Source organism: Narcine bancroftii, chromosome 4 (genome assembly GCF_036971445.1).
Source record: "Narcine bancroftii isolate sNarBan1 chromosome 4, sNarBan1.hap1, whole genome shotgun sequence".
In the NCBI taxonomy this organism is placed as follows: Eukaryota; Metazoa; Chordata; class Chondrichthyes; order Torpediniformes; family Narcinidae; genus Narcine; species Narcine bancroftii.
The window spans coordinates 196,702,263-196,728,529 of NC_091472.1; the positions used below are offsets into that span (position 1 = coordinate 196,702,263).

Here is a 26,267-nt window from a genome sequence, read left to right on the forward strand (position 1 = left end):
ATAGAGCTGCTGTCGATAGAGCTGCTGTCGATAGAGCTGCTGTCGATGGTTGACATGATAGTAGCCATCAGTCTTGAAAGCAGCTTTCTATGATCACTTCCCAAAACCACAAACTCCTATCATCTCAAAGGGAATAAGTGCAGCACATTTATGGGGTTGCTGTCATATGTTGGTCCTTCTCCATTCTGGCTTGGAAGTGCATCACTGTTATTGTAATTCAGTCAAAACATGGAACTGACCCAACACATTTGGAGTAGTTTCACCTGAGGTTTCCATCTTAGAAGACAGGGTAGTGACAGAAGGCTGTTGGCCTGACTGGGAGTTTGTGATGTTCCGCAGGGATCAGTGTTAGGATCTCTTCTTTATTATTTGAAGAAAGTGACCTGGGTGGAAAAAAATAGGTGGGTGGGATTGTAAGTTTGCAGACAACACCAAGGTTAATGGAGTTGCACAAAAAGTTTGTCGATGCAGTGATTGTAGTTTAATACACAGAAGTCCTGGAGAAACTCAGCAGGATACGCAGCATTCTTTATGCCAAAGATGCCTAGCCAATGAGCTCTTTGTCAAGGTGTGAGCAAAAAACAGGCAGGTGCCTGAATAAAACGGTAAGGGAGGGATAGAGGGAGGAGCCAGGCCCACAGGCAAAAGGTCATAGGTGGGTATGGGTGGGAGGGCAGGTGGAAAAAAAAAACCAGGAAACAGAGCTACGAATGGAGAGGAAAGGAGGTGGGAGGGGTCTAATGGAAACCAGACAAGTCCATGTTAAACCCATCTGGTTGGAGTTGATGCCCATTCAGAATATTAGGGTGTGGTTCCTTCAGTTTGTAGGTGGGCTCAGTTTTGTAGTGCATGAGGTCATGGACAGATGTGGGAGTGGGGCATAGAATTGACTTGGTCGGCCACTGGGAGGTCCCTTCCATTGAGCAAAGATGCTCAACAAAACAATATTCCTGTCTGCGTCCAGTCTCTGTGTAGAGGAAGCCACAATGGGAGCACCAGATGCAGTAGATGAACCCTCCAGGTCACAAGAGAAGCAAAACTAGACGAATTTGTGGACTATGTAGAGGGTTATCAAAGAATACAGCAGGATGGAGATCAGTCACAGAAATGAGCAGAGACATGGCAGATCCAATCAAGTAAAGTGTGGCACTTTGTGGGGGGGGGGGGTCAAATGTAAAGCCAACGTGTACATTTAATGGCAGGGCTCTTAACAGGATTGTTGAATAGAGGGAACCTGGGGCTCTGGTTTCATAGCTCCTTGAAAGTAGCCTCACAAGTAGATGTGCGGGGAAAGATGTATGGCATGCTTATAAAGAAGTTGTGTTACTATGACTGGAATTTGGTAGGCATATTTGCTCCCTCACCTGGAATTGAATCACTTTTTGGATGAAATTTAAAAACAATAGGTTTGTTTTCAATGAAATATGTACAGAACATCTTTGCTATCTGTTCCCTTCTCAACGAAGATAAAATTGGAGAATGTTTCAGCAATTTTTGTGGGGGAAAAAATTTATGAAGAAAGGATTGAAGTGTCTGTTCAGTGAGATTTAGAAGCTTAATTGTAATCTTAACCATAATCAAGGATGCTAACAGTGGTTCTTGACACATTTTTCATATTAGACAAAACTAATACAGGTACACAATCCTTTATCTGGAACCCTTGGGGACAGTGTGTTCCGAATTTCGGATTTTTCCGGATTTTGGAAAGCCAGATTTAAGCCCTCCCGAATTGTGCTGCCGTATCCACCCCACCCCCTTCCAATTGTGCTGCCGGTCTCCCGCCCCCTCCCGCGCTGCCAGTCTCCCGCCTCCCCGCCGGATTTTAGATGTCCGGATAAAGGATTGCGTACCTGTATTTTAAAAGACAAAAATTGTACTAAAAGTCTTATTGTAGTTTTCAATGGGTTTATTTTGTGACATAATCCTATTTTCTGTATCAGCTTGTTTGTCTTTGTTTAAATATGAGTACTTGTAGAAGTAAATTTCAGAGTTGGATAGCAGTAGAGACTGCTGCCTGCTCAACCTATCACGTGAAATAAAGTCAGTGAAACTATTCTTGGTCTGCAATCAGTCAATTTTCGTCAATTGCATAATTTTGACTTTTTGGAATTCTTTGGACATGCTGCCACAAACCCAAGGCTCTTTTATAATTTTTTTAAAGACTGAGTTTACAATGTTTTTGAACTTGGAAAGAACAGAAGTTTTGATTCTTTTCTCTTATTGTTGACCAAGCTGAAGAACTTGTTTAATTCTAGGTATGACAGATAACATGCGATCAGATTTCAACATTATGAGAGACCTATCTGCACATACAAGGTTAAATCCAGAACAGAGAGAGCAGCAGTTGTGGCGTTTCATGGACCACATGCAGAAGTATGTTCTTGAAAGAAGTGAAAGTTTCAGACATATTGAAGTTTCTAGTTTTTGTGGTAAATAATTAAAGAACTTGAAAAGAAAAATTAAGTTAATTTTGTTGTTTTAATTGTTTTCTGTGCTTCACTCTCATTTGTTCTGGTGGATGAGCATTCTTTAGTTCTGAAAACGTTTCTGTAGATTTTAATTTTTTAAAACTTTTAGTGATACAGCACGATAACGTGCTGCTCAAATACACCCATCAGACCAATTGACCTACTAATCTCATGTGTCTTTGGAATGTTGTAGCAATTTTTCCATGTTTCCCTCCTGGTTCAGGCCATTGTTGGGGATGAAATAGAAAAGTCTCTCATTATGATTGCACTAGAAGAATAAGGTGGTGTAAATTCTTAATTTAAGCTGAAATCTAACTTCTGGATGCTTTTGGTTGTCTTAATTTCTGAATGAAGCAAATGCAGAAAATAAGGTTATGAAATGAAAATTGCTGCAATAAGATTTTAATTGTCTTTTCATATTTTTTAATAAAAGGGATGATAATGTACAGAAAGAACTGTCAGATTGGGGTTTCCAGTTCGATTCTAAATTACATTCGCTCTCTGGTCGAGTTGTACCTTCAGAGAAGATTCAGCAAGGTGGAAAAATGGTAATGTACAAAAGTACAATTGGGTATCAACTCCTTTGACCATTTGAAATCTCTTTTGCTGGAAGACATTTCAAAACTAGTTATTAATGGCTATAAGCAACATTAAAAATCAAATGCAAACACAAGAAGGAATCTCTCATCATTCAAATAATTGAGAGTCTACCTTGGTGCTTATTTGAGTCCACTTTGAAACACCTTCACGAGTATTGGTCTCAGTGGTTGATACCTTCAGCGGGCTGAAAAGCATGTGACATCAGTGGCAAGGACCCATTTCCAGCTAGTCTAGCAATGTGCAATTTTAGCCTAGAGCAAAGCTCTAGTTAGCAGATGATAGAAAAACTAATACTGAAGTATGGTGACTCTGCCAGCTGCTTCCAGCATATCTCCCCCTTTCATGCTGTACTCCAATCCCTCCACTCAAACACTTTTAAGATTACTAACTCTGCTTTCTTAAAATATGGTGCCTTTCCTCCTTACTAATTGACCTTTCTCTGTAACTGCACTTTGTCAAAATTTGTACAGTGTATGAGATATCTAACTGGCCTTCATGCAAAACAACTCCAATCACAACGTCTTGGAATATGTGACAATAAACTTGAATTTGAATATCATGTTGGCAGTAAGTCTTCTTGATGGAATGGTTTGTAGGCAGGAACAAGTTAGGTGTGCAGAGAGGTTATATTAGCATTAATGTAAGATTGGAACTAGAAGATGCTATGTTCTTCAAACCATTTCTTCGTTTTGGTCAGGGCATGGCTCATCTCAAGTTCCATTTTCTGTTTTGATCCTATATCTTGGAGCCCTTACAAAAAACAGTCATTTGGTGCCAGTTAACCACATCATTGCCTCTGATTTCTTTTTAAAACTTTCTTCATCGTAGTCATTGCCTTGATCAGAGAAATTGAATTCTTGGCAAGTTGCGATGGGGGAGGCCATTAACCCCATTGTATCCCTGTTGGTGGTAAACTAACCAGCCAATACTGTCTTCCATTGTAATTGGTCTTCAAGTTGACATCCAGGTACATTTTAAGTTAGATGAGATTTTCTGCCTCCACCAACAGAGAGCTCCAGATTGTTATCCAAATGAAAATATTTTCCCACTTTCCCCTCTAATCTTATCAAATACTCCACATCTAAGCCTTTATCTTTTTGACTCATGTTAAAGAAAATTTGGCTCTCCTTGTTGATGCTATTTCTGTCCTCAGACTTCACACCCTTTCAACTAACTAAATGTCACCTCTGTCCAAAACATGCATCCCCACCCCATCCATTCAATCCTCAACTTCAATCTTCTAATTTACCCAACTCCTTTTGCATCTCCTTAACCTTTCCTGTGTTCCACCTATCACTCCACCCATCCTGTGGTGTGATATCTAGAATATGGTCTAATTAGTATAATATTCTAACACCTCCTCCATTCTTGTATTCAGTGCCTGTGCTAATAAATGTTTTCTGCAGGTTTCTAATCAAATTTCCAGCTGTTTAAGGCTTTGTGAATATAAATTCTAGGATCCCATTATTCCTCCATCACATTTACTCTTCCATTTATTGTCTATTTACAGTTAGTTATGTTTCCTCAAATGCAAAACCTGTTTCAAGTTTTTTTTGTATCTAAATGAAGATTTGGCCCTTGAAGATTATCACAAGCAATCATTTAGTAGATGAGAGGCAAGGCTTTGTGTCCTTGAATAAAACAGGTGCTTCTCTCTCCCTGCTGATGCTTAAATGTACTGCTGCTTCAAACCTGTTTTTCACTGTATACCTTGTTTGCCCACAGCTGTGTATGTGTCAACATTTCAGAACCAGACAGTCATTGCATCCACATCCATTTTGCCAATGATTTTACAGGATCCCACTTGCCCACTCAAACCCTCTACCTTTGATGTGCCTGGGAGTCATTTCACCCCACCCCCTCCACCCATCGTCCTCCTCCAACTCCCAGTCTCGATTTTAAACAAAACACTTTGTGGGAAGATAATTGCTCAAGAAGTTGGGGTTGCCATGTTTTTGGTAAGGTAAAGTTGGTGCACTTTCTCTATTAAAATAAAGTTATACTAATACCATGAAATTAAAGAGGGCCCATGTACAAGAAGAGAAATATCCATTTGTATACAAATTTTTTTTTGGACAATGTTTGCATCATTTGACATTTGCAAACATGTCCTTTCTGCTTTTCTATGGGTGCATTTCTTCGTTTACAGATCACTTCTCTAAATACTGATTAAAGTAAAATATATGCTAGATATGTGGGTATTTGCTGTTGAATTGTCATTCGTATTAATTTCATCAGTCTCATTGCATTTCAGTTTGACTATAATCCCCAAGTAGCAGAATGGTCTAGAGAAACCAGAGGGTCTAACCTGATTAATCCTATTCCACTGGAAAATTGGATAATGGTTTTCACTCGAAGAAATGCTGAAGTGGCCAAGAGTCTCTTCCAAACTTTAGGAAAAGTGGTGAAGGCAATGGGCATTAGGATGGAGAAGCCATTAATGTAAGTTAAACAGAAAATTCTGCAGGCTCTTTGATTGTAGTGCCATATATAAATGTGCTTGAGAAACTCACACAGCATCTGTGGAATAAACAACATTTTGGACTTGAGCCCTTCACTCCTATAGATAATACGTGACCTGCTGAATTTCTGCAGCACTTTTGTGTATTGTGTGCCATTAATATAGAGCCCAACTCTGATTACCCAAAATTCTCAGTTATCTGAAATTTTTTTGGATCCAAACTGACAAGGGACCTCATGCCCCGGGTGCCAGCAGCAGCAGACCCCGGGGCCCGGGTGCCAGCAGCAGCAGACCCCGGGGCCCGGGTGCCAGCAGCAGCAGACCCCGGGGCCCGGGTTCCAGCAGCAGCAGACCCCGGGGCCCGGGTGCCAGCAGCAGCAGACCCCGGGGCCCGGGTGCCAGCAGCAGCAGACCCCGGGGCCCGGGTGCCAGCAGCAGCAGACCCCGGGGCCCGGGTGCCAGCAGCAGCAGACCCCGGGGCCCGGGTGCCAGCAGCAGCAGACCCCGGGGCCCGGGTGCCAGCAGCAGCAGACCCCGGGGGGTGGCGGCGGCGGGGCAGTGTCGGTGATGGTCAGCATTATTTTTGGTGAGAATTTAAATTTTATTTTAATGCTTAAAAAGTCTTCCTTTGTTTGTTGTTGTATAAACTGTTACAAGTGATTTGCTGTTGCTACTGGGCTGTTTTTTTTTTAAAAAAGACCAGTTCTCTTTAAAAAAAATTATCCAAATTGGCACCAATCCCTACCATTTCAGATAATTGGAGTTGTAGTGTATTCAACCATACTGTATTTAGATTCTGCTTTTGTAAATATATCTTAAATTTTCTTAAGTAATGCACATAACAAACCACAAATATTACTACAAAACTTACTATTGGATTAGGAAGGATAATGAGAACTTGGTTAGGTATCTTGTACATTTGAACAGAAAACCAATGTCAGTGTTAGACTCCTTTGATCCTTTTCCCTTGACATGGGATTTATAAACCACTGAACAATTTCTCAGCTGATCAAGCAGTCTAGTCTGTACTCACATCCTTCAAGCTCTCCATAAAAGCAAGCCTATGATAAATAGCACAATCCGTGCAAGGCAGATAATTTTACCATTGACATCCAATATGCAAAGTTTGTCTCATGACTTGAAGGCTGTTCTTGCTGTTGAGTTCGTGTCTGTTTTGAATAGATAGGTTGTGTATTGAGGGAAATGTAGCCTTACCTGATGTCAAACCCAAAAACTGTTTTAGAAATTTGAAATAATATCACAATGCCAGAAATATTTGAAGAGGTATTTTCTGAGGAGAGGAAAAAATAGCTAATACTTCAAGGCTCTGACTTTTGAAGTGCCATTCACCTTAACCCCCACCTCCCCCCTCTACTCTCCACAGATGCTGTCTGTCGTGCTAAGTATTTCTTGTAGTTCCTGTTATTAGTCATGTTGTTTTGGTTTGTTTGGATAAGCATTACAGTCTTCATGGAACACTAAAAGTCCAAACATTCAGATGCCAGAAATCCAAACCATCTGAGAGTCCAGACTCAAACATTTTCATTTTAATGATTATTTGTGAGTGTGCAAGTGCCACAGATGCACAGTGGCAACAAGTGACCATGTTTAATACAGGTAATCTTATCACAAAGAAATTCATTGTAGAGTGTATTTTTCCTTAACAAATGTTAATTTTAAAACATAATTTCAAGGACTTATTTGGTAGAAAAAAATTGTCTACATTTTTGTCGTGTTGACTTTATTTTTCTTTAAAATTGCTTGTTTTGATAAATGAAGCATGCTGCATTTGCTCATGGATAAGCTATGAAAATTTATCTGTACATCTCTTTATTCCTTCTTAAGTTTTAATTTTAAAAGTTCTGCCCGAGAATCTGAAAAACCAAAAATTCAGACTGACCCGATCCCCGAGCAGTCCTGATTTTAGTTATTTTACTGTAACTAGTTTGTGCAGCTTTTTTGATGTGCTGTGTTTACAACATATAATTCAATAAATCTAGTCATTATATTGCCAAATGAAAGTAGATTTGCATTGCAGTTCTAAAATATACTTTCATCTTACAGGATTGAGGTGGAAGATCGCAGCGAGGCATTTTTAAAGGCACTTCAGTCTAATGTTAAGCAGTCTACAAGAATTGTAAGAGACCATGTTAATGATGATTTTAGTATCTTAATTTCAGAGATCTTAAAAGCAAGGCTGACAATGCAGTCCCCTCTAGCACAAGGTTGTTGTCTATCAAAGTATGGTGACAACCGAGTGAACTAATCCCCACCCCCACTACAGAATGTGCCATTCTCTGTCAATGGCACAAACCATGTATCATATCAATCTGCCAATTTTGGGTGGCCTACTGCAGTAGCTTGGGGGATTTCCTTGAAGAGTCGTGGAAGGATCACAGGTTGGGTGACTGAGGGGTGAAGCTGGGGGGGGGGGTGGCATGGCGTGAAATATGTTGTCATGTCCGTGTTTATGGTCCAAGTATGTCTGGGTGCTGGATTATTGGTGAAGATGCCACTTATGTGTGCTCCAAGTCTGCACCAGAGCCTGGTTCTCTTGGATCTCTTTGCCACTGTTTCATATTTTTGCTCTGTAATTTGGTAGCTGGGTAAGCAATGACAATCCTGTGTTTTAAATAATTTGTGTGCAGGTGACATCCATGGCTCAGTTCTAGACTTCTGAAGGAAACAGTTACAATGACCTCCAAAGACTCTATTTTTTGTTAAGGTTTGAGATGTTCTGAAGTCACACGTGGTCATGGATTTGTGTCATAAGGTCCTAAAGCATGGAAATGGGCCATGTAGCATGATCAATAATCATGAGCAAGCTTGAAGCAAATGATTAAAGGCTTCAATAACTTGAAACATCAGGCATGTCTTTACATGCATCTGGCCCTGATCCAAGGCTGGTATGGAGGAAGGATACTAGGGCTTCAACCTTTATTGCGAATCTTACGGGGAGGAGTTACAGGGTCGGAAGCAGGCCAGTCTGTATAGTGTAGAGAGGTCACCTTCTGCACTATTGTACTCCAGCAAGGCCCACAGACCCAGCTTGTCCATGCCAATCAACATGCCCTCCTGCTTTAATTCCACTTGCCCACATTAGGTCCATACCCCTCCAATTTCCTCCCCCCATCTATGAAGTTGACCAAGTGTTGTTTAAAGGAAGCTAATGTAGCTGACTGATGAAGGCAAGTGACCCAAATGCTCTCTTTGCTACGTTCTACCTGTGCTGCCATTATTAAAGAGTACCCCATTGGTCCCTCTGCTCCATAATACTGTGCAGGCCACTGCTGTTAACAGAGCAAATCCTGCTCTGGTTTGATTTGCCCAAGTGCAACATCTTGCAACTCAACTGCATCTGCTATTCCATAGCCAAGTTCCTCTTCTGATTTGGATCCCATTGCAAACTTGGGTACCCTTCACTGTCCACTGTAGTATATATATTCTCATGTCATCTGCAAACTTGCCTTGCCACAAACATGCTTGTTTAAATCACGTATGTAAATTTAAAAAAGGATCCTAGCTCAGACCCAATTTGAAAATCTCTCTATACCAATCTTATTTCTATCATCTAAGTTAGTTTTTTTTTAAAATCTCGTTGGCTCACTGGCCTCCTATCCTTTGTGTCCTAACCTTACATACCAACCTACCATGTGGGACCATATCAAATGCTTTACTAAATTCCATATAAATAATACCAACAGCCTTATTTTCTCCTAATTTACCCCATGCCATTCAAATGTTGATTCTATCAGAATCCACTACAGCAGTTTCCCTACTACTGACGTCAGACTAACAAGTCTGCAGTTACCTGAAGTATCTTTGTAGTCATTTTTAAACTATTCTTGCCACATTTGCCATTTTCTAGTCCACCAGAACTCCTGTCCTCAGCGATGAGTCAACAATGTCTGCTAAAGCTCTAACAATTTTCTTCCTGCCTCCCACAATCTTCTGGGATGCACCTGGCCTGGACCTAGAGATTTATCCACCTTGATGCAATCTAAGACTGCTAATACCTCTTCACTAATGATGCAGACATGCTGTAGGTTATTTTTAGTTATATCCCTTCCCACTCACTCTTGCTTGTATTGTTTCACAGTAAACATATTCACAAAACTTTAAAATTTTCCCCTTTTCCAGCTCTATGCTCCTCTTGATCCTTGAGGTGATATATTTCTTCCCTTGTGTCATACTTGTTCTTAATGCACACAGTCTTTTTGGATTCTTCCTCATGCTGTCTGCCAAAGCCTACTCAAAACCGCTATGTTACTCCCATGCAGCAGGCGTCACCTGCAGGGTACATGCCATACGTTTTACAACACTGTACTCATGTGTTCCTTTGGCACGATGCAGTTTGCAAACCAATTCAGCCCATTTATGATGGACCTTTTCAGGTCTTACGATGCAACCCAGAGACTTTGTGATTGGTAGGAATGGGAAAGCTGACACTTTGACAGGTTTAAGCTGGCGTATATTGGCGGTCCATGTTCTGCATTGGAGTCGGAGCTCAGTTACATCCTTGCCAGTTGGACCATGCGTCGCCTACCTTCCACTATGAGGTTTGGCCAAACTGTCAGCCTTATGACCATTACGTAGCAGGACAGTTCCAATCAGTTGTCTACTTGCATGGCTCGGAGGCTGGGGGTGGGGGGGGGGGTGCTGTTGCAGTCATGTACTTGCCTTTGTTGGGAGCAATGCTGATCATCACTGATCACGTAACCAATGTGATGTGCAAAAGTAATGGACAGTTTTAAGCATCAGTATATGGTTGATGAATCTCAGATGCAGGAGGAGAGTGAGAGCTTCAAGATCACCTGTGTGGCAGTGAGCCAACTAGAAAGTCAGGAGGGTTAGGTTGAGTGGTGTTTAGGAGTTGAAGAATGCAATGTTGTGAATAAAGAAAGTCAACTTCATGATGTCCTGAAAGAAATAAGTGATTGTATTCTATTTCCTTAATCCTTATTTCCCTCATCACCATGCTCCTGTATCCCTTGTGATTCCCTCAAAGCTCTCTGTCCCTAAATATTGTCGATGTAAACAAACACAAAATCGTAGTTGGTGGGACCAGTGGAACCTGAAATGATAGATGAGACCATGATCCCACTGCTGATTGACAGATGAACATGGTACTTCAGCAAGCCTTGATTGAAGGGTGGACCTAGGATTAACACAAGCCCATATTGACAAATGTGTCAAATGGTGTACCAGTGGTTGGGATGGGTCTCCTGAACCAAGGCTTCAGCCTAATGGTAAATCTGCAGTTCATAAACCACTGGAATGTCTGAGCTGCATTCCATAGACTGAATGGCATTTGCAGAAACTCAAAACAAATCGAAAGGGGTAATTACTGTTATCTTTGTGACATCCGAAGGCTCAACTGGAATTTGATAGTAAGCATGTACTAGGTCTATTTTCACAAATACATATTTGCCATGGAGGTTAGCTGAATAGTCTTGTAAACTGGGGGATGTTGTATTGGTCAGGCACAGTAGAATTGTTCAGGGCACGATAATCACCACAAGGTCAACAATCCGCAGAAGAATTTTTTTTTGAACCATATTGTAACAGTGAAGCCCAGCAGCTGTCAGATCTGCAGAATTTGCCCAATTTTGCATGTGGTTGATTTCAGATTTCTCAATTTTAAGACAGTCTGGGGTAATCTACGAGCCTGCGCTACCACCGGAGGACCCCAGGTCTATATGTTGGGGTTTAACATCTCTATGATGATGCGATGGGGTCATTAGGTGAGGGAAACACTTGAGTAAGCCTTGGAAAGGGCAGGAATCAGGTTGAAAGCTCGTCAGGCAGCTGACAACATTGGAGGGATAACAATTTTTTTTTAAAAAACTTAATTGTTAACAGGCCATTTCGGCCCACAAGTCCATGCCACCCAATTTGCATCCAATTAACCTACACCCCCCCCCCCCCCCCCAGTACATTATGAAGGGTGAGAGGAAACCGGAAACCCTAGGGAAAACACTCACAGACACGGAGAAAGTACAAATTCCTTACAGATGGCATGGGATTCGAACCCCTGTTCTGATCACTGGTCCTGTAAATGCATTGCATTAACCACTGCGCCAACTGTGCTGCCCTTGCATACGAGAGTTCTGGTCCATGACAGCTAACTTTTTTTTTCTCCAAATCCACCAACAAAGAAAAATGCAACAAGAAATCAAATCCCAAAATGGAATTTGCCATGTTTGCAACCGTGAAAATCCGCCAAAAAATGTTTATTGCGACCGAAATCCAATGTAATGACCTTTGGCCATATATTTAAATGAGAATCATTTGCAGCTGAAAGAACACATGACATATTGAGGTGTCTGTGTTCCTCTGCGGTTGGAGGAACCATATAACAATTACAGCACAGAAACAGGTCAGTTTGGCCCTTCTAGTCCATGCCGAACACCAGCTCCCACATAGTCCCATTGACTCACACACACCATAACTTTCCACACCTCTCTTGTTCATATACCCCTATCCAACTTTGCCTTCCATATTAAAATTGAGCCTGCATCTACCACTTTGGTCAGAAACTCATTCCATATTCCCAACTCCTTTTGAGTGAAGAAATTCCCTCTTGTGTTTCCTTTAAGATTTTCCTCCTTCAATCTCAATCCATGTCCTCTTATTTGAATCTACCCCAGTCTCAATGGAAAAAGCCTGTCCACATTTACTCTATCTGTCCCCCTCATAATTTTAAATGCATCTATCAAATTACCCCTCAATCTTCTATGCTTCAGGAAATAAAGTCCAACCTGTTTAACTTTTCCCTATAATTCATACCCTGAATCCCTGGCAACATTCCTGTAAATCTCTATTCTGTTTGTATCCTTCCTGTAATTTGGCGACCAAATTTGCGCACACTATTCCAAATTTGGCCTCATCAATGCCTTATACAACTTCAACATGACATCCCAACTCCTGTACTCAATACTCTGATTTATGAAGGCCAACAACATACCAACTGTTTTCACCACCCAATCTTCATGTGACTCCACTTTCAGGGAATTGTGTACCAGAATTCCTAAATCCCTTTGTTCTACTGCACTCCTCAATTGTCTACCATTTACCATGTATGACCTTTGCTGATTAGTCCTACCAAAATGTACCACCTCACACTTCTCAGTATTAAACTCCATCTGCCATCTTTCAGCCCACTCTTCTAGCTGTCCTATATCCCACTGCAAACTTTGATAACTTTCTTTGCTGCCCACAACACCACCAAACTTCGTATCATCTGCATACTAACTAATCCAATTTAACATCCAATCATCCAGATCATTAACATATAGGACAGACAACAATGTACCCAGTACTGATCCCTGAGGCACTTCACTAGTCACTGGCCTCCAATGTGACAAACAATTTTTCACCACTACTCTGGCATCTCCCATCCAACCATTGTTGAATCCATTTCACTACGTCAACATTAATACCTAATGCCTGAAGCTTCTTAACTAACCTTGTTAACTAACTATTCCTTGTTAAAGGCCTTAATAATGTCCTTATAAACAACATCCACAGCCTCCCCCTTGTCAACTCCTCAAAAAATTCTGATTTGTTAAACATTATCTACCATGCACAAAACCATGTTGACCTATCCTAATCAAACTCAGCCTTTCCAAATGTATATACCTTCTCTAAGAACACTCTCCATTCATTTACCACCGGTGTCAGACTCTCAGACCTAGGTTTACTTTTTTTAAACAGTGGAACAACATGAGCTAACCCTCCAATCCAACAGCATCACCCCAATGGCCAGCGACATTTTTTAAAATTGTCAGAGCCCCCCACTATTTGTACACTAACCTCCCTCAGGTTCCTAAGTAATATCTTGTCAGGACCCAGAGATTTGTCCACCTTTATTCTCTTTAAAATAGCCAGTACTTTCTCCTCATTAATCTGTATATCTTCCATGGCCTCATTACTAATTTTTCTTACTTCACCCAACTCAGTATTTCTTTCCTTAGTGAATACAGAAGAAAAAAAAATCATTTAAAATTTCCCCCATCTCTTCTGACTTTCCCCCTCTATCCTCAAGGGGCCCAATTTTATCCTTCACTTTTTTTGCGTTTAAGAATTTATTGGATTTATTTTTACCTCGCCTGCCAAAGCAGCCTCATATCTCCTTTTAGCCTTTTTAATGTCTTAAGATTTTTGGCACTCCATGTATTCCTCAAGTACCTCATCTATTCCCTGTTGTCTAGACCTGTTGTACACATCCCACATCCTCCGAACCTCATTCCTAATATCCTTTCAAAGCCAAGGCTCCCTATAATTCCTAACCTTTCCTTTAATCCTCACAGGGACATACCGACTCCGTACTCTCAAAATTTCCCCTTTGAATATCCTCCATTTATCTGTTGCATCCTTCCCAGAAAATAAATGATCCCAATCCACACCCTCTAAATCCTTTGTCATCTCTTCGAAATTAGTCTTGTTCCAATCAAGAATCTCAACCTTGGGCCCAGCCTATCCTTCATAATTAACCTAAAATTAATAGTTTTATTACTAGACCCAATGTGTTCCCCAACACAACCTCTGTCACTTGACCTATCTCATTCCCTCATAGAAGGTCTAATACTGGCCCCTCTCTAGTCAGTTCCTCATGTATTGATTTAGAAAACTTTCCTGAACACATTGGACAAACTCCAACCCATCCAGCCCTTTTACAGTATGGGTGGAAAGTTAAAATCTTCTCCAATCATCACCTTATGTTTTACTACTCACATATGCTATCTCCATACAAATTTTCTCCTCTAATTCCCTCTGTCCATTTGGGGGTCTATAATACATCCCCATTAGTATTTTCATGCCTTTCCCATTCCTCAATTCCACCCAAATAGCCTCACTTGGATGAGCCCTCCGATCTACTCTCCCATAACACCGCTATAATGTTTTCTCTAACAAGCAGTGTGACTCCTCCACTTTTTATGCCCCCTGTTCTATCACGCTTAAAGCAACGAAATCCTAGAATATTTAGCTGCCAATCATGGCCCTCCTGCAACCAAGTTTCCTGCTGGCTACAATATCATATTGTTAATCCATGCTCTAAACTCATCCACCTTTCTTACAATGTTCCTTGCTTTGAAATAGATAGAATTGAGAGAATGTCCCCCACATAATCTCCTTTGATTACTATCTACTATTACCAGCCTTTCCCCACACCCCCCCCCCCCCCACCCCATATTAACTTTAACATTCTGGTTCCTTTCTCCATTCAAATCTAGGTGTTCTTCTACCCTAATTTCACTCTCACCTCCCTGCCAAACTAGTTTATACCCTCCCCAACATAGAAAACCTGCCTGCCTGGATATTGGTCACCCTCCAGTTCAAGTGCAGCCCGTCCCTTTTGTACAGGTCAGACCTTCCTCAAATCTCAATGATCCACAAATGTGAACCCCTCCATCAACTCTTTACCCAAGCATTCATCCGCCACATATTCCTATCCTGTCTAGCATGTGGCATAGGCAGCAATCCTGAGATTACTCCCCTTGAGGTCCTGTTTTTTTAACTTTCCTAATTCCATATATTCTTTCTTCAGGACCTCATCCCCACTTCTGTGTCATTGGTCCCCAAGTGGACCACAACATCTGGCTATTCGCCCTCCCCCCTGATTGCCCCAGAATCGACAAGAATTTGAACACCTGAGAGGCGGTCTTTGAGGAAAAGACAGTGGCTGTCGTGCTCACGGGCAGCTGTTGCCTCTACTGCTGGGCCTGGTCATTTCCTGGCTGCTATTTTTTGAAGTCACAATTTGTCAGGACCAGGCAGCAGCACCAAATCTTTGATGCTTCCAAGAAATAATGCCGTCTGTCATCTCCACCACATCCTCGGCCACCATGATTCTAATCAGGTTAACGGAAGGAATCCATTGCGTGCCCAAAGCCTGGACCTGCATAGTTAGTGCTGCCATTTGTTATCTTCAATTAATGTGATGCCGATGCTATCTTTGATTGAGAAGGTGCTGGCGCTTCACATGGCGCAGTACCCAATTGTTCCATTTCCATTTATTTCTGCTTACTAGAGGTAGTAGCCAATCCTTCAATGCAGAGATCATTGACATAACAAGGTCAGCATGATCTGTCAACTGATGAAGGGTGGACATTTGAAAGACACACACTAAATGCTCTTGAATAAGTCGAGGTAAACATCGAAGGAACTTCTGTTTACAAAATCACCTTTGACAGGGTCTGTTCCAGCTAGCTTGCACCACTTGGCTATCACCTTGGCTGTTATCAGCTTGTAATTGGACTATGTGTCTCTCTCGGTGGCTTCTGTAAGGGGTTTATCCTCATCACTATCCATTTTAAATTAGAAGATACTGTGAACTCATGGGGTTACCACTTATAATGACACTGACATACCACAGCTTACAAACGAATAAAGAATATATTCACTGGTTTCTTTTAGCACACCATGAAATCAACTTTTTATTCACTACTAGACAACATTGCATTCTTCAACTCCCCAACACCACCCAGCCAAACCCTTCTGACCTTCTAATTGGCACACCACTGCATGGGTGGTCCTGACTCGCTCGCTCTCCTCTTCCTGCATCTGAGATCCATCACCAGTTTACTGCTGATGCTTAAAACACCCACACCCACGCATATGTGCTGTTTCTTTGCGTCACTTCTGTTAGTCATCAGTGGGAACCAGCAGTTTCCAACAAAGGTAAGTACATGATCATGACACGGCCCACTTTTTGGTCCTAATTTCTACCCACACTGCCTCACATAATATATATTTGACAAAATCTTCTCTGAACAATACTGTGATATCTTCTTTGGCTACTATTATAATACCCCCACCTTTTTTCCCACTGTTCCTATTGCACCTGTAGCTACAGTATCAGGAAAGTTGAGCTACCAATTTAGATCCTCTAACATGTCTCTGGTATGACAACAACATCCCATTCTGTACCTATTCAGGCCCTAAGCTTGTATGCTTTTCCTGTCAGGTTTCTTGCATTAAAATAAATCAAATTGTCTGCCCTCCACTCTCTCTGCATAAATCTCAACCTCACCACAGACAAGGGTGGTGCTATTATGGTCTGGTGCACTGACCTCTACCTTGCCAAGGCCAGGCATCAGCTATTAGACTTCTCTATAGGATCCCACTATCAAGCCACCGTCTAACGTACCATCTCTCACCTCATCACTTCTGAATTTTGAATCAGAACCACATTGTTTCCCCTCCTTGCACTGCCCAGTCTTTCTTCCTACCCAAGAGAGGGTGGCATGTTTAGCATAGCAGTTAGCATAATGCTGTACCACCGCCAGCAATTGGGTCAGGGGTTCGACTCCTGCACTGTCTGTAAGGAGTTTGTATGTTCTCCTCGTGTCTGGGTTTTCTCTGGGTGCTCAAATTTCCTCCCATCATTCAAAACATACTAGGGATTGTAGGTCAATTAAATGTAATTTGGCTTGTGGGCCAAAATGGCCTGTTACTGTGCTGTATGTCTAAATATTAATACACAAACCCAATTATCCATGTAGACTCAAGTTTTCCACATGTTCCTGCCCCACTGAACTAGTATAATCTTCTCAACTGCATTTCACCCCTTCCCCAGTCCAGTCCCTCCCACCTACATCCATGATACCTCACATACCCTCCATCTCTTAAATAACTTCCATTTCCTTGAACTTGACTGCCTCATTTTCACTATGAACATCCAATTTCTCTACATCTCTTATCTCCCATTCAGACGGTTTCAAAGACCTTTGTTTTTTTTTGTTTGTTTTTTTTTCACACCAAAATCACATTATTATTTCTTAACAATAGACTAAACCAGTCCTTCTCCATCACCACCCTCCTCAGCCTGGCAGAACATGTTCTCACCCTCAATATCTTAGACTCATTGTACATTCTCCAGGTCAAAAGAGTAGTCATGAGTACCTGCATGAGTTCCAGCTATGCTTGCCTTTTTGTTGGTTTTGTGGAGCAATCCATTCTACAAGCCTACACAGGCAAGGCCCCTTAACTCTTCCTTATTGCATCAATGACTGCATTGGTGCTATCTCATGGACCCTCGATGAGCTCGTCACCTTTATTCGCTTTTGCTGGTAACTTTTATTTTGACCTCAAATTCGCTTGGTGCATCTCCAGTGACACTCTCCCAGTGATCTATCTCCATCTCAATTTCTACATGTTTTCTGCAAATCTACCAATTCTCACAATTACCTCAACTACGCTTCTTCAAACCCAGACCTCTAAGGATTCTATTCCTTTCTCTAAATTCCTCTCTTTGTTGCATGTTCTACTAAGATGAGGACTTCAATTCCAGATCACTTGAGAAGCCTGCTTCTCAGACCACACCTTCCATGATCGCCTCATCTACATCCCTTCCTACTAATCACCCTCTTGGCACCTTCCCATGTAATTGCAGGAAGTGCTTCCCTTGTGCCCACACTGAGCGCTGCTGTGCGAATAATTCTGATGCTAAATCCACAGACTGAATAACAGGCTTTTATTAGCTTAAACTTGTACACACCAGTCTCAGTATCTTTACTGGCTCCACATGTCTGACTATCTCAGAGGCCAGCTCGAGTCTATACGGGCTGGTGATTGACAGCTGGCAGGTGGAGCCAGACTCCCAGGTTGCCTACCTGCAGGTACAGTGGTTGCCCCCTGTAGTAGGCTAGTAGGAGTACAGCCAGTGTGGTTGGATCACCAAATTCACCCCCTTCTTAAAATGGGTCCTGTTTTGGAAGGTGGGAGGTGTTCTCGGTACCTAGTAATATCTACAAGTTCAGACAGTGCCTTTGGGATCGTTGCAGGACAGACTCCTGGTCAGTGTTCAGTAGGGGCAGCACCATCTGAGGGTTTGCTGGGTCTGGGGTGGTTGACGGTGCGGGCGAGGTGGTGTCTTGGCAGGGTGGGGATGTAGAGTGGGTCCGCTGGGAGTGGGCCCGCTGGGAGCGGGGCCCACGAGAGGCAGAGAGAAGGTGTTGGTTCCTGGGGGATCCTGGATGGCCTAGGGGTGCCTGGTGAGAGGGCTGGTCCCAGCTCCCCCGCTGGTCCCAGCTCCCCCGCTGGTCCCAGCTCCCCCGCTGGTCCCAGCTCCCCCGCTGGTCCCAGCTCCCCCGCTGGTGCCAGCTCCCCCGCTGGTGCCAGCTCCCCCGCTGGTGCCAGCTCCCCCGCTGGTGCCAGCTCCCCCGCTGGTGCCAGCTCCCCCGCTGGTGCCAGCTCCCCCGCTGGTGCCAGCTCCCCTGGTTGAGATGGTGTCCTCATGCTCATTGGGGTACCTGACATGGGAATAATTTGGGTTGAATGGAGGTGGTGTACCTGCTCAACTATGGGGTCGGATTAGTGGGTCCTCGTGTTTACAGAGGAGTGCTGGTCCTGGACACATCAACCATGCTGGCAGGGTGACGCAAGTTGCCGATTTCCTAGGAAAGGAGAAAAGGTGTTTGTGAGGGTTCTGATTGGAGTGACTATATGGCATGACATGGTGTGCCTCAAGGAGGGCCTCTTGTCATTAGTTGATAGACAAGCCTTTTGACCTCACTCATGAAGCTGGGCCCTCGGTCATTGCTAATGAATGCTGGATATCCGAACATGATGAAGATCTGCTCCAACGCTTTGATAAGAGAGATGTCAGAGCAAGGGATGGTGAAGCGAAATTGGGAGTATTTGTCTATGACCAAGAGGAAATGGATGTTCTTATTTGTGGACAGCTGTGGTCCTTGAAGTCAAAGCTGAGTGGCGGGCAGAAGAAGTGCGCTTTGCACTTCTCACAGATCTTGCAGGACTCAGTCATGGTCTGGACTTCTTGGATGGTGAAGGGGAGGTTCTGGGACTTAATGAAGTGGTACAGGCATGTGATGCCCAAGTGGCAAAGGATGGTATGCAGCACCTGAAGCTGTTCAGACTGCACACTGGCTCAGGTCTGGGATAGAGTATCATGGGAATCCTTGAGCTTCCCTAGCCTATACTGGATGTCATAGCTGAATGTGGCCAGCTTGACTTTCCAGCACAAGATCTTATTGTTTTTGGTCTTGCCTCTGTGGGTGGTGCTGAACATGAATGCCACTGCGCATTGGTCGATGAACCTTCTATCAGCCAGGTAGTGGCACCAGTGGCGGACTGCTTCCACGATCGCCTGGGCCTTCTTTTTGATGGTGGAATGCCCAAGCTCAGAACCATGGAGGGTCCTGGAGAAGAAGGCCACAGGTCGCACCCCCTTGATTGATAGTGGCAGCAAGGGCAACGTCGGAGGCATTGCACTCCACCTGGAATGCATCATGGCATTGACGATGTCCTGTCTGATGTGGGCGAAGGCCACCTGCGTCTCAGCAGGAAGGGGGAAAGTGGTGGCTTGTGCCAGTGGGCAGAGCTTGTTTGAGAAGCGGGAGACCCACTGGGAGTAGTAAGAGGAGAGCCCTAGGCAACTGCAGAGGCCCTTGAGAGTGTGGGGGAGGGGCAGTTCTATTAGGGACGCATGCGTTCAGGGTTGGGACCAGTGACACCATGTTCCACAATGCTCCCCAAGATGCACACTGTTGTGAGGTTCAATGCCTCTGCCGTTTGGAGAAATCTCTCCAGGTTGGCATTGTGGTCCTGCTGGTCGTGGCTGCAGATGGTGACATTTTCCAAGTATGGGAAGGTCACTCTTAGATTGTGCCAGTCTACCATATGGTTCAACTCCCACTGGAAAACAGAAACTCCATTAGTTACCCCAAACGGGACCATGTGGAACTGGTAGAGAAACCCGTCCGCCTCAAAGGCGGTATAAGGTTTATCATGGGCATGGATGGGGGAGCTGATGGTAGGCTGACTTCAGGTCATTCGTGGTGAAGACCCTGTAGAGGGCTATCTCATTGACTGTGTCGTCGATGCGGGGCAGTGGGTGGGCTCCAGCTGGGTGTACCGATTAATGGTCTGACTCTAGTCGATATCCATCCTTGGTTTGCTGCTCCCTTTTATGACAAGGACCTTAAGCTCTCCAAGGGCTGGTGCTGGGCTCTCTAACTAAGTCCGCCAGAAGCTGTCTCACCTTGGCCTTGATAAAGGTCCTGTCGGCCGCTCAGTAGCACCTGTTCTTAGCAGCTATAGGCTTACAGTCTGGCATCAGGTAGTTGAAGAGTGATGGAGGTGGCTCCCATAGGGTGGAGAGCCTGCGTATGGACTGGGGGTGGTTGCTGGACTTTGTGTTGTGGATGGTGAGTAGGGGGAGTGGGCCACTGAAAGCAAGGGTGAGGCTGTGGAGGTGACATTGGAAGTCTAGTCCCAGAATAACTGGGGCACAGAGCTTGGGCATGACCAGGAGCCTGAACCCTTGATATGTTTCCCCTCTAAACTGTCAAGTTCACTGAGCAGCATCCTAGTGCCGTGATGGAGTGGTCCTGGGCGTGAAGGTGATAGCAAAGTTCGCTGGGTATACTTTAAGTTTCAGCATATGGACTACATTCAGTTTCACAAAGCTCTCAGTACTACCACTATCAAACAGGCATTTTTATTACCTTCCTGTTGACAGCGATGTCCATCATCGAGCACCAGAATCCATGTGGAATGCCCTCCGTTAGCGTGGTGGACGCTAGGACTGCCTTGGGGTCCGAGTCGCTGCTTTCTGACAGTTGTGGCGAGTAGCAGCCAGTGGGTGTCTTTAAGAGTGTGGGAAGCAGCAAGTATGTAGTTTTGCACACGCATGTGTTGACCACATCATCTGGTCGGTGAGTTGGGGAGGTTGGGGGTCAGCTAGCCCATGAAGGCAGCGCCCAGGAGATGCACATAGTGCTGGAAGTGATGTCAGAGGTGACGGAAGTTGAATGATGAAAGATGGCAGCACCCAAGGTGAGCACGTGACAGCGATGTGGTTGGATGGCTGGGCTGAAGGTGATGTCGTCAGTGCAGGCAGAGTAATAGCGCTGCATGGCATCCACACGTGGGGCTTCTAAAGAGTCAGAAAGGGGTCCCGGTTGGTCACAAAGGGCTGCAATGCTCCTGGTGGGTTCAGAGAGGCACATTTTAGTGAAGTGGCCTTGCCACATCAGGAGCAATGAGAGTTCTTTGCAGGGCTGTTCTTTTGGGAGCGCCTGTCCGATCAACACTGGGACCCGCAGTGCTGCAGTGGTGATCATCCCTTCTACATGGGGCTCCTCAGCAACTGCTGTCGGCGGTGGCAGCCAAGCCGGAGGTTGGGGGAGGCAAGCATCAAAGGCTGCTATATGGTGAGCTGCAGCTTCTAGGAAGCAGACCACCTCTATGATCTTGGTAAAGGAGGCATTATTTCTCTCCAGTAGTCTCTTTCAAGTCGTCCTTGACCACAATCCTCACACGCAGGTATCTTAGACAAGTCACTCCACCTCCCCAATAGTCGATTGTGCACTGGCATGCTAGGTTTTGTAGTGCCCCCAGGTAAGCATCTGCTCTCTTACCTGGCTGCTGTACCCTGATTCTGAGCAGGTACCGGGCATAGAGATGTTTGTTGGAGGCTGGTACATGCCTTCCAGGATGACCATCACTGGTTCAAAATCCATGCAGTCTCAGATATCCTTGAAAGCGTGCAGCCCCAGCTGGTGCGTGGTACCATGAGTTTCTTCTGGTTAATGTTGATGACCTCAGTCTGTGTGTGGATGATTGCCTTAATTGCATGCTTCTAGATCCTGAAGTATGCTGAAGTGTCTGGGTGTTGAGGGTCAATATCCAGCCTCTCGATGGTGAGAAACTTCATGATCCTTTTAATTTTAAGCTAATTAAATTGTGAGCACACTGCTGTGTGGATAATTCTGATCCAAAGTCCACAGACTGTACAAACAGGCTTTAATTAGCTTAAACTTGTACACACCAGTCTCAGTATCTTTGCTGGCTCTTGACTGTCTCCAAAGGGGCTGGCTCAAGTCTTTATATGAACTGGTGATTGGCAGGGGGGGCCAGCATCCCAGGTTGCCTACCTGCAGTGCTGCCAGTGTAGTGGTTGTATCACCACACACACCTCTTCCCTCACCAGCATTTGGGGCCCCAAATAGTCCTTCAAAGTGAAGCAACACTTCACTTTGAATCTGCAGGAATCATCTGCATCCAGTGCTCCCACTTCTCTGCCTCAGAGAGACTGGATGCAGACTGGGAGATCACTTTGCTGAGCACCTTTGCTCTGTCTGCATCAGTGACCGCGACCTCCCAGTGACCAACCATTTCAATTCTGTGCCCCCTTTCTGTGCTGTAAATTGGAGGAGCAACACCTAATATTCCCTCTGGGCACTCTCCAACCGGATGGAACGAACATCGACTTCTTCGTTTTCTGCTAAACCATTCTCTGTTCTCCCTCCTTCCTTATCCCTTTGTCTCCTTTCCTCCAGCCCTCCACTCCTTGCTGGTTCATTCACAGAACTATCCCCCCTCCTTCTGTTTCTCTTATTCCCACTCTCCCTTAACCACATGACATCTTGCTTGTATTCCTCCCCCTGCACCCCCTCCTCATTTTATTCTGTTGCTTGCCTACATTTTGCTCATACCTTGCTGAAGTCTGAAACATTGGTTATGTATCTCTATCTTTGTGATTATAAAGTACTCTGACCTGCTGAGTTTTTCCAGCATTGTGTTTTTACTGCAATCACTGTGTGCAGACTTTTGTGTTTCACTCTTACTTTCTTTGTCCTCCACCATCTTACTCTGCTTCCAAGCACTTTCTTTGCTTTCCATGCTATCCTTAACCTTCTTAGTCCCTCAATCTGTCTTGGATCCCAACCCTCTGCCAGAATAGTTGAAAGGCACCTGTATGAATCTAGCAAATTTCCCCGCCAGAATATTGGTCCCCTTCTAATCAGGTGGAACCATTCTCTTGCACAGGGAACTTCTGCCCCAGGAGAGATCCCATTTGTTTATAAATCTGAAATGCTTCCTCCTGCACCAACAGGTCAGCCATGTGTTGACGCTCTGTATCTTCTCTTGCTCTCACTGGCACATGGCATTGGTAATAATCCAGAGATTACCACCTGTATTTGTTTTGCAGGACTTAATCTCATCTGCTCTGCCATTCCATCATGAGCTGATCCACTCTCCCACTCAGTCCCACTCCCCTGCTTTCCCCCCCTCCAATAACCTTTGATACTCTGAATATTCAGGTACCTGTCAATCTATGTCCAAGAATCATCAAACATTCTTCATGCTAACCTCTTAATTCCAGGAATCATTCTTGTGAATATTTTCTGAACCCTCTCCAATACCAGCACGTTCTTTCTTAAATAAGAGCCCAAAACTGTACCCTGTACTCCATATGAAGCCTCAACATCATATCCCAACTCTTGTATTCTATTCCTCATTGGCCTTCTTCACCACTGACAACTGCATGTTAACCTTTTGGTTATTCAATGTGAGGTTACCCAAGTCCCTTTGCACGTCTGAATTTTGAACTTTCTCCCCATCCAATTAATAGTCTGCCCTTTTATTCTTCTACCAAAGTGCATGACCATACACTTTCCAACATTGTATTTTGTTTGTCAATTCTTTGCCCATTCTCCTATCTTCAGTCTCTCTGCAGCCTCTCCATTTCCTCATCACTACTTGCACCTCCACCTATCTTTGTATCATCTGTGTACTTAACCACAAAGCCATTTATTCTGCAATCCAAATAATTAACCTACAATGTAAAAAGAATTGGTCCCTACATCGGCCCCTGCGGAACACCACTAATAACTGGTAGCCAATCAGAATAGGATCCATTTATTCCCAATCTGCTTGCTGTCAACCAGCCAATGCTTTTCCCATGCTAGTATCTTTCTTGTAATTCCATGGGCTCACATCTTGTTAAGAAGCCTCATGTTGTCAAATGCTTTTGAAAGTCCAAATATACAACATCCACAGCATCTCCTTTGCCTAGCCTATTTTTGGTTTCCTCAAAAAGTTACAGAAGGATTGTTAGGCAAGTTTTCCTCTTTTGAAAACCATGTTGACTTTGATCTGTTTTGTCATGCACCTCCAGGAATTCCATAACCTCATTCTTGACAACTGACTCTCAGCCAGCAATATGAGGTTATTCTTTCTGCTGCCTCTCTATTTTTAAAATAGCAGAATGACCTTTGCAATTTACCAGACCCCCAGAATGATCACAAAATCTTTTGATTCTTGGAAGATCATTTCTGATCTCTCCACAATCTCTAAAGCTACTTCTTTCAGAACCAAAGAGCGTATTCCATCTGGTCTGGGAGACATATCTGCCCTTAGACCTTTTAGCTTGCCAAACACCTCTCTGGTTATTGTGACTGTACTCACCTCTCTTCCCTGACAACTTTGAAAGTCAGATATACTCCTAGTGACTTTGACAGTGAAGACTCATGTAAAATGCTCATTCAATTCCTCTGCCAGGTTGTCTCCCATTAGAATTTTTTCAGTGGCATTTTCGATCAGTCCTATAATCTAGTCTCTTTTACAGCTTCCTTCCTAACTCCCAATATTCCCTCTTTAGGACCTTATCCCTACTCCTATCTATGGTATGTCATGGCGCAATTGGACTATAACATCTGGCTGCTCACCCTCCCATTTGAGAATGTTGTGGACTCTATCTGAGATGTTGTTGACCCTGGCACCAGGGAGGCAACATACCATCTGTTCACAGAGCTTCCTATCTGTTCCCCAACTATCGAATCCCCAATCACTATCCTCTTCTTCCCCCTTCCCTTCTGAGCCAAAGGACCAGACTCTATGCCATAGATTTACCATTATGAATTGTCCCTGGTAGATTGTCCTCGCTTTAACAATATCCAAAACATATTTATTATTATGGGGAACAGGCACAGGGATGATCTGCACTGACCTGACCTACATCCTTGGTACCAATATGTGTCACATCTTCAGGCTGCTCTCAATTTTAAGAATGCTGTGGACTTGATCTGATATGTCCTTGAAACCATGCACCATGGAGGAAACATCTCATTTAGGAGTCTCAGTCTTGGTCACAGAATCTCCTATCAGTTGCCTAGCACTTCACTCCATTGAGTTGCCTATCCTTTTCTTCCCGTTCTTTTCTGCATCAGACTCAGGGCCAATGACTACTTCAATTTCCTCCTGGTAGCTCATTTCTTTCCCACAACCCCCACCCCACCCCCAAACAGCATCCAAAACATTAGCCAAATCCAAGATGTTAAGGGAAAATGGTATTAGAGCCGGATCCACAAGGCTGAGGTACAGCTTCTTTGCACAGATAGTAAGTCTGCTGAATAATTGCTGAACCATTAAAACAGCTCCCTGTGAATGTACTATGTCTACAAGATGTGTATGTAGGTTCTATATATTATGTATGGTTTGTCCATATGTATGTTTGCACTGCTTTTTGCACTGGGGAACACTATTTTGTAAGGTTGTACCTCTTTAATCAGGTGACCGTGGGACCTGGCTATTGCTGGACCATAGAAAATGCCAGAAAGCAGAAATTGACCCCTATGTAAACATATCAAAGATAGAACAAATCTTAAAACAGTGGGGCGGCACAGTTAGCATAATGGTTAGCACAATGCCCTTGCAGTACCAGCAAGTTGGTCTGGGGTTTGAGTCCCCTACTGTCTGTAAGGAGTTTGTATTAACGGCGGCAGATTCAAAATGTGGTGGACCACAGAGCACCACAAAATAGAAGTTCATCCTGTACTGTTACAATCGGTGATAAGTAAACTTGAACAATTTAAAATAAAGATGTTCATGAGAATCTATGAAGAACTTCACTATCAACGAGCATTTCTGGCAGTAAATTGGGGGGGGGGGGGTGGGGGTTTGAGGCATGACAAATATAAAACTTC

General features: G+C 43.8%; 1 protein-coding gene across 2 annotated transcripts in view; it reads left to right on the forward strand.

Moving 5' to 3' along the window:
• Positions 1 to 26,267, forward strand: part of piwil1 (piwi-like RNA-mediated gene silencing 1) — a 113,702-nt gene that overhangs the window by 61,736 nt on the left and 25,699 nt on the right. For both annotated transcript variants that reach the window (XM_069933560.1, XM_069933559.1), the window contains 4 exons: positions 2,256 to 2,373; positions 2,902 to 3,016; positions 5,323 to 5,510; positions 7,594 to 7,666. In XM_069933560.1, the coding sequence (XP_069789661.1) occupies positions 2,256 to 2,373; positions 2,902 to 3,016; positions 5,323 to 5,510; positions 7,594 to 7,666 (494 nt within the window). The remainder of the gene's footprint in view (positions 1 to 2,255; positions 2,374 to 2,901; positions 3,017 to 5,322; positions 5,511 to 7,593; positions 7,667 to 26,267) is intronic.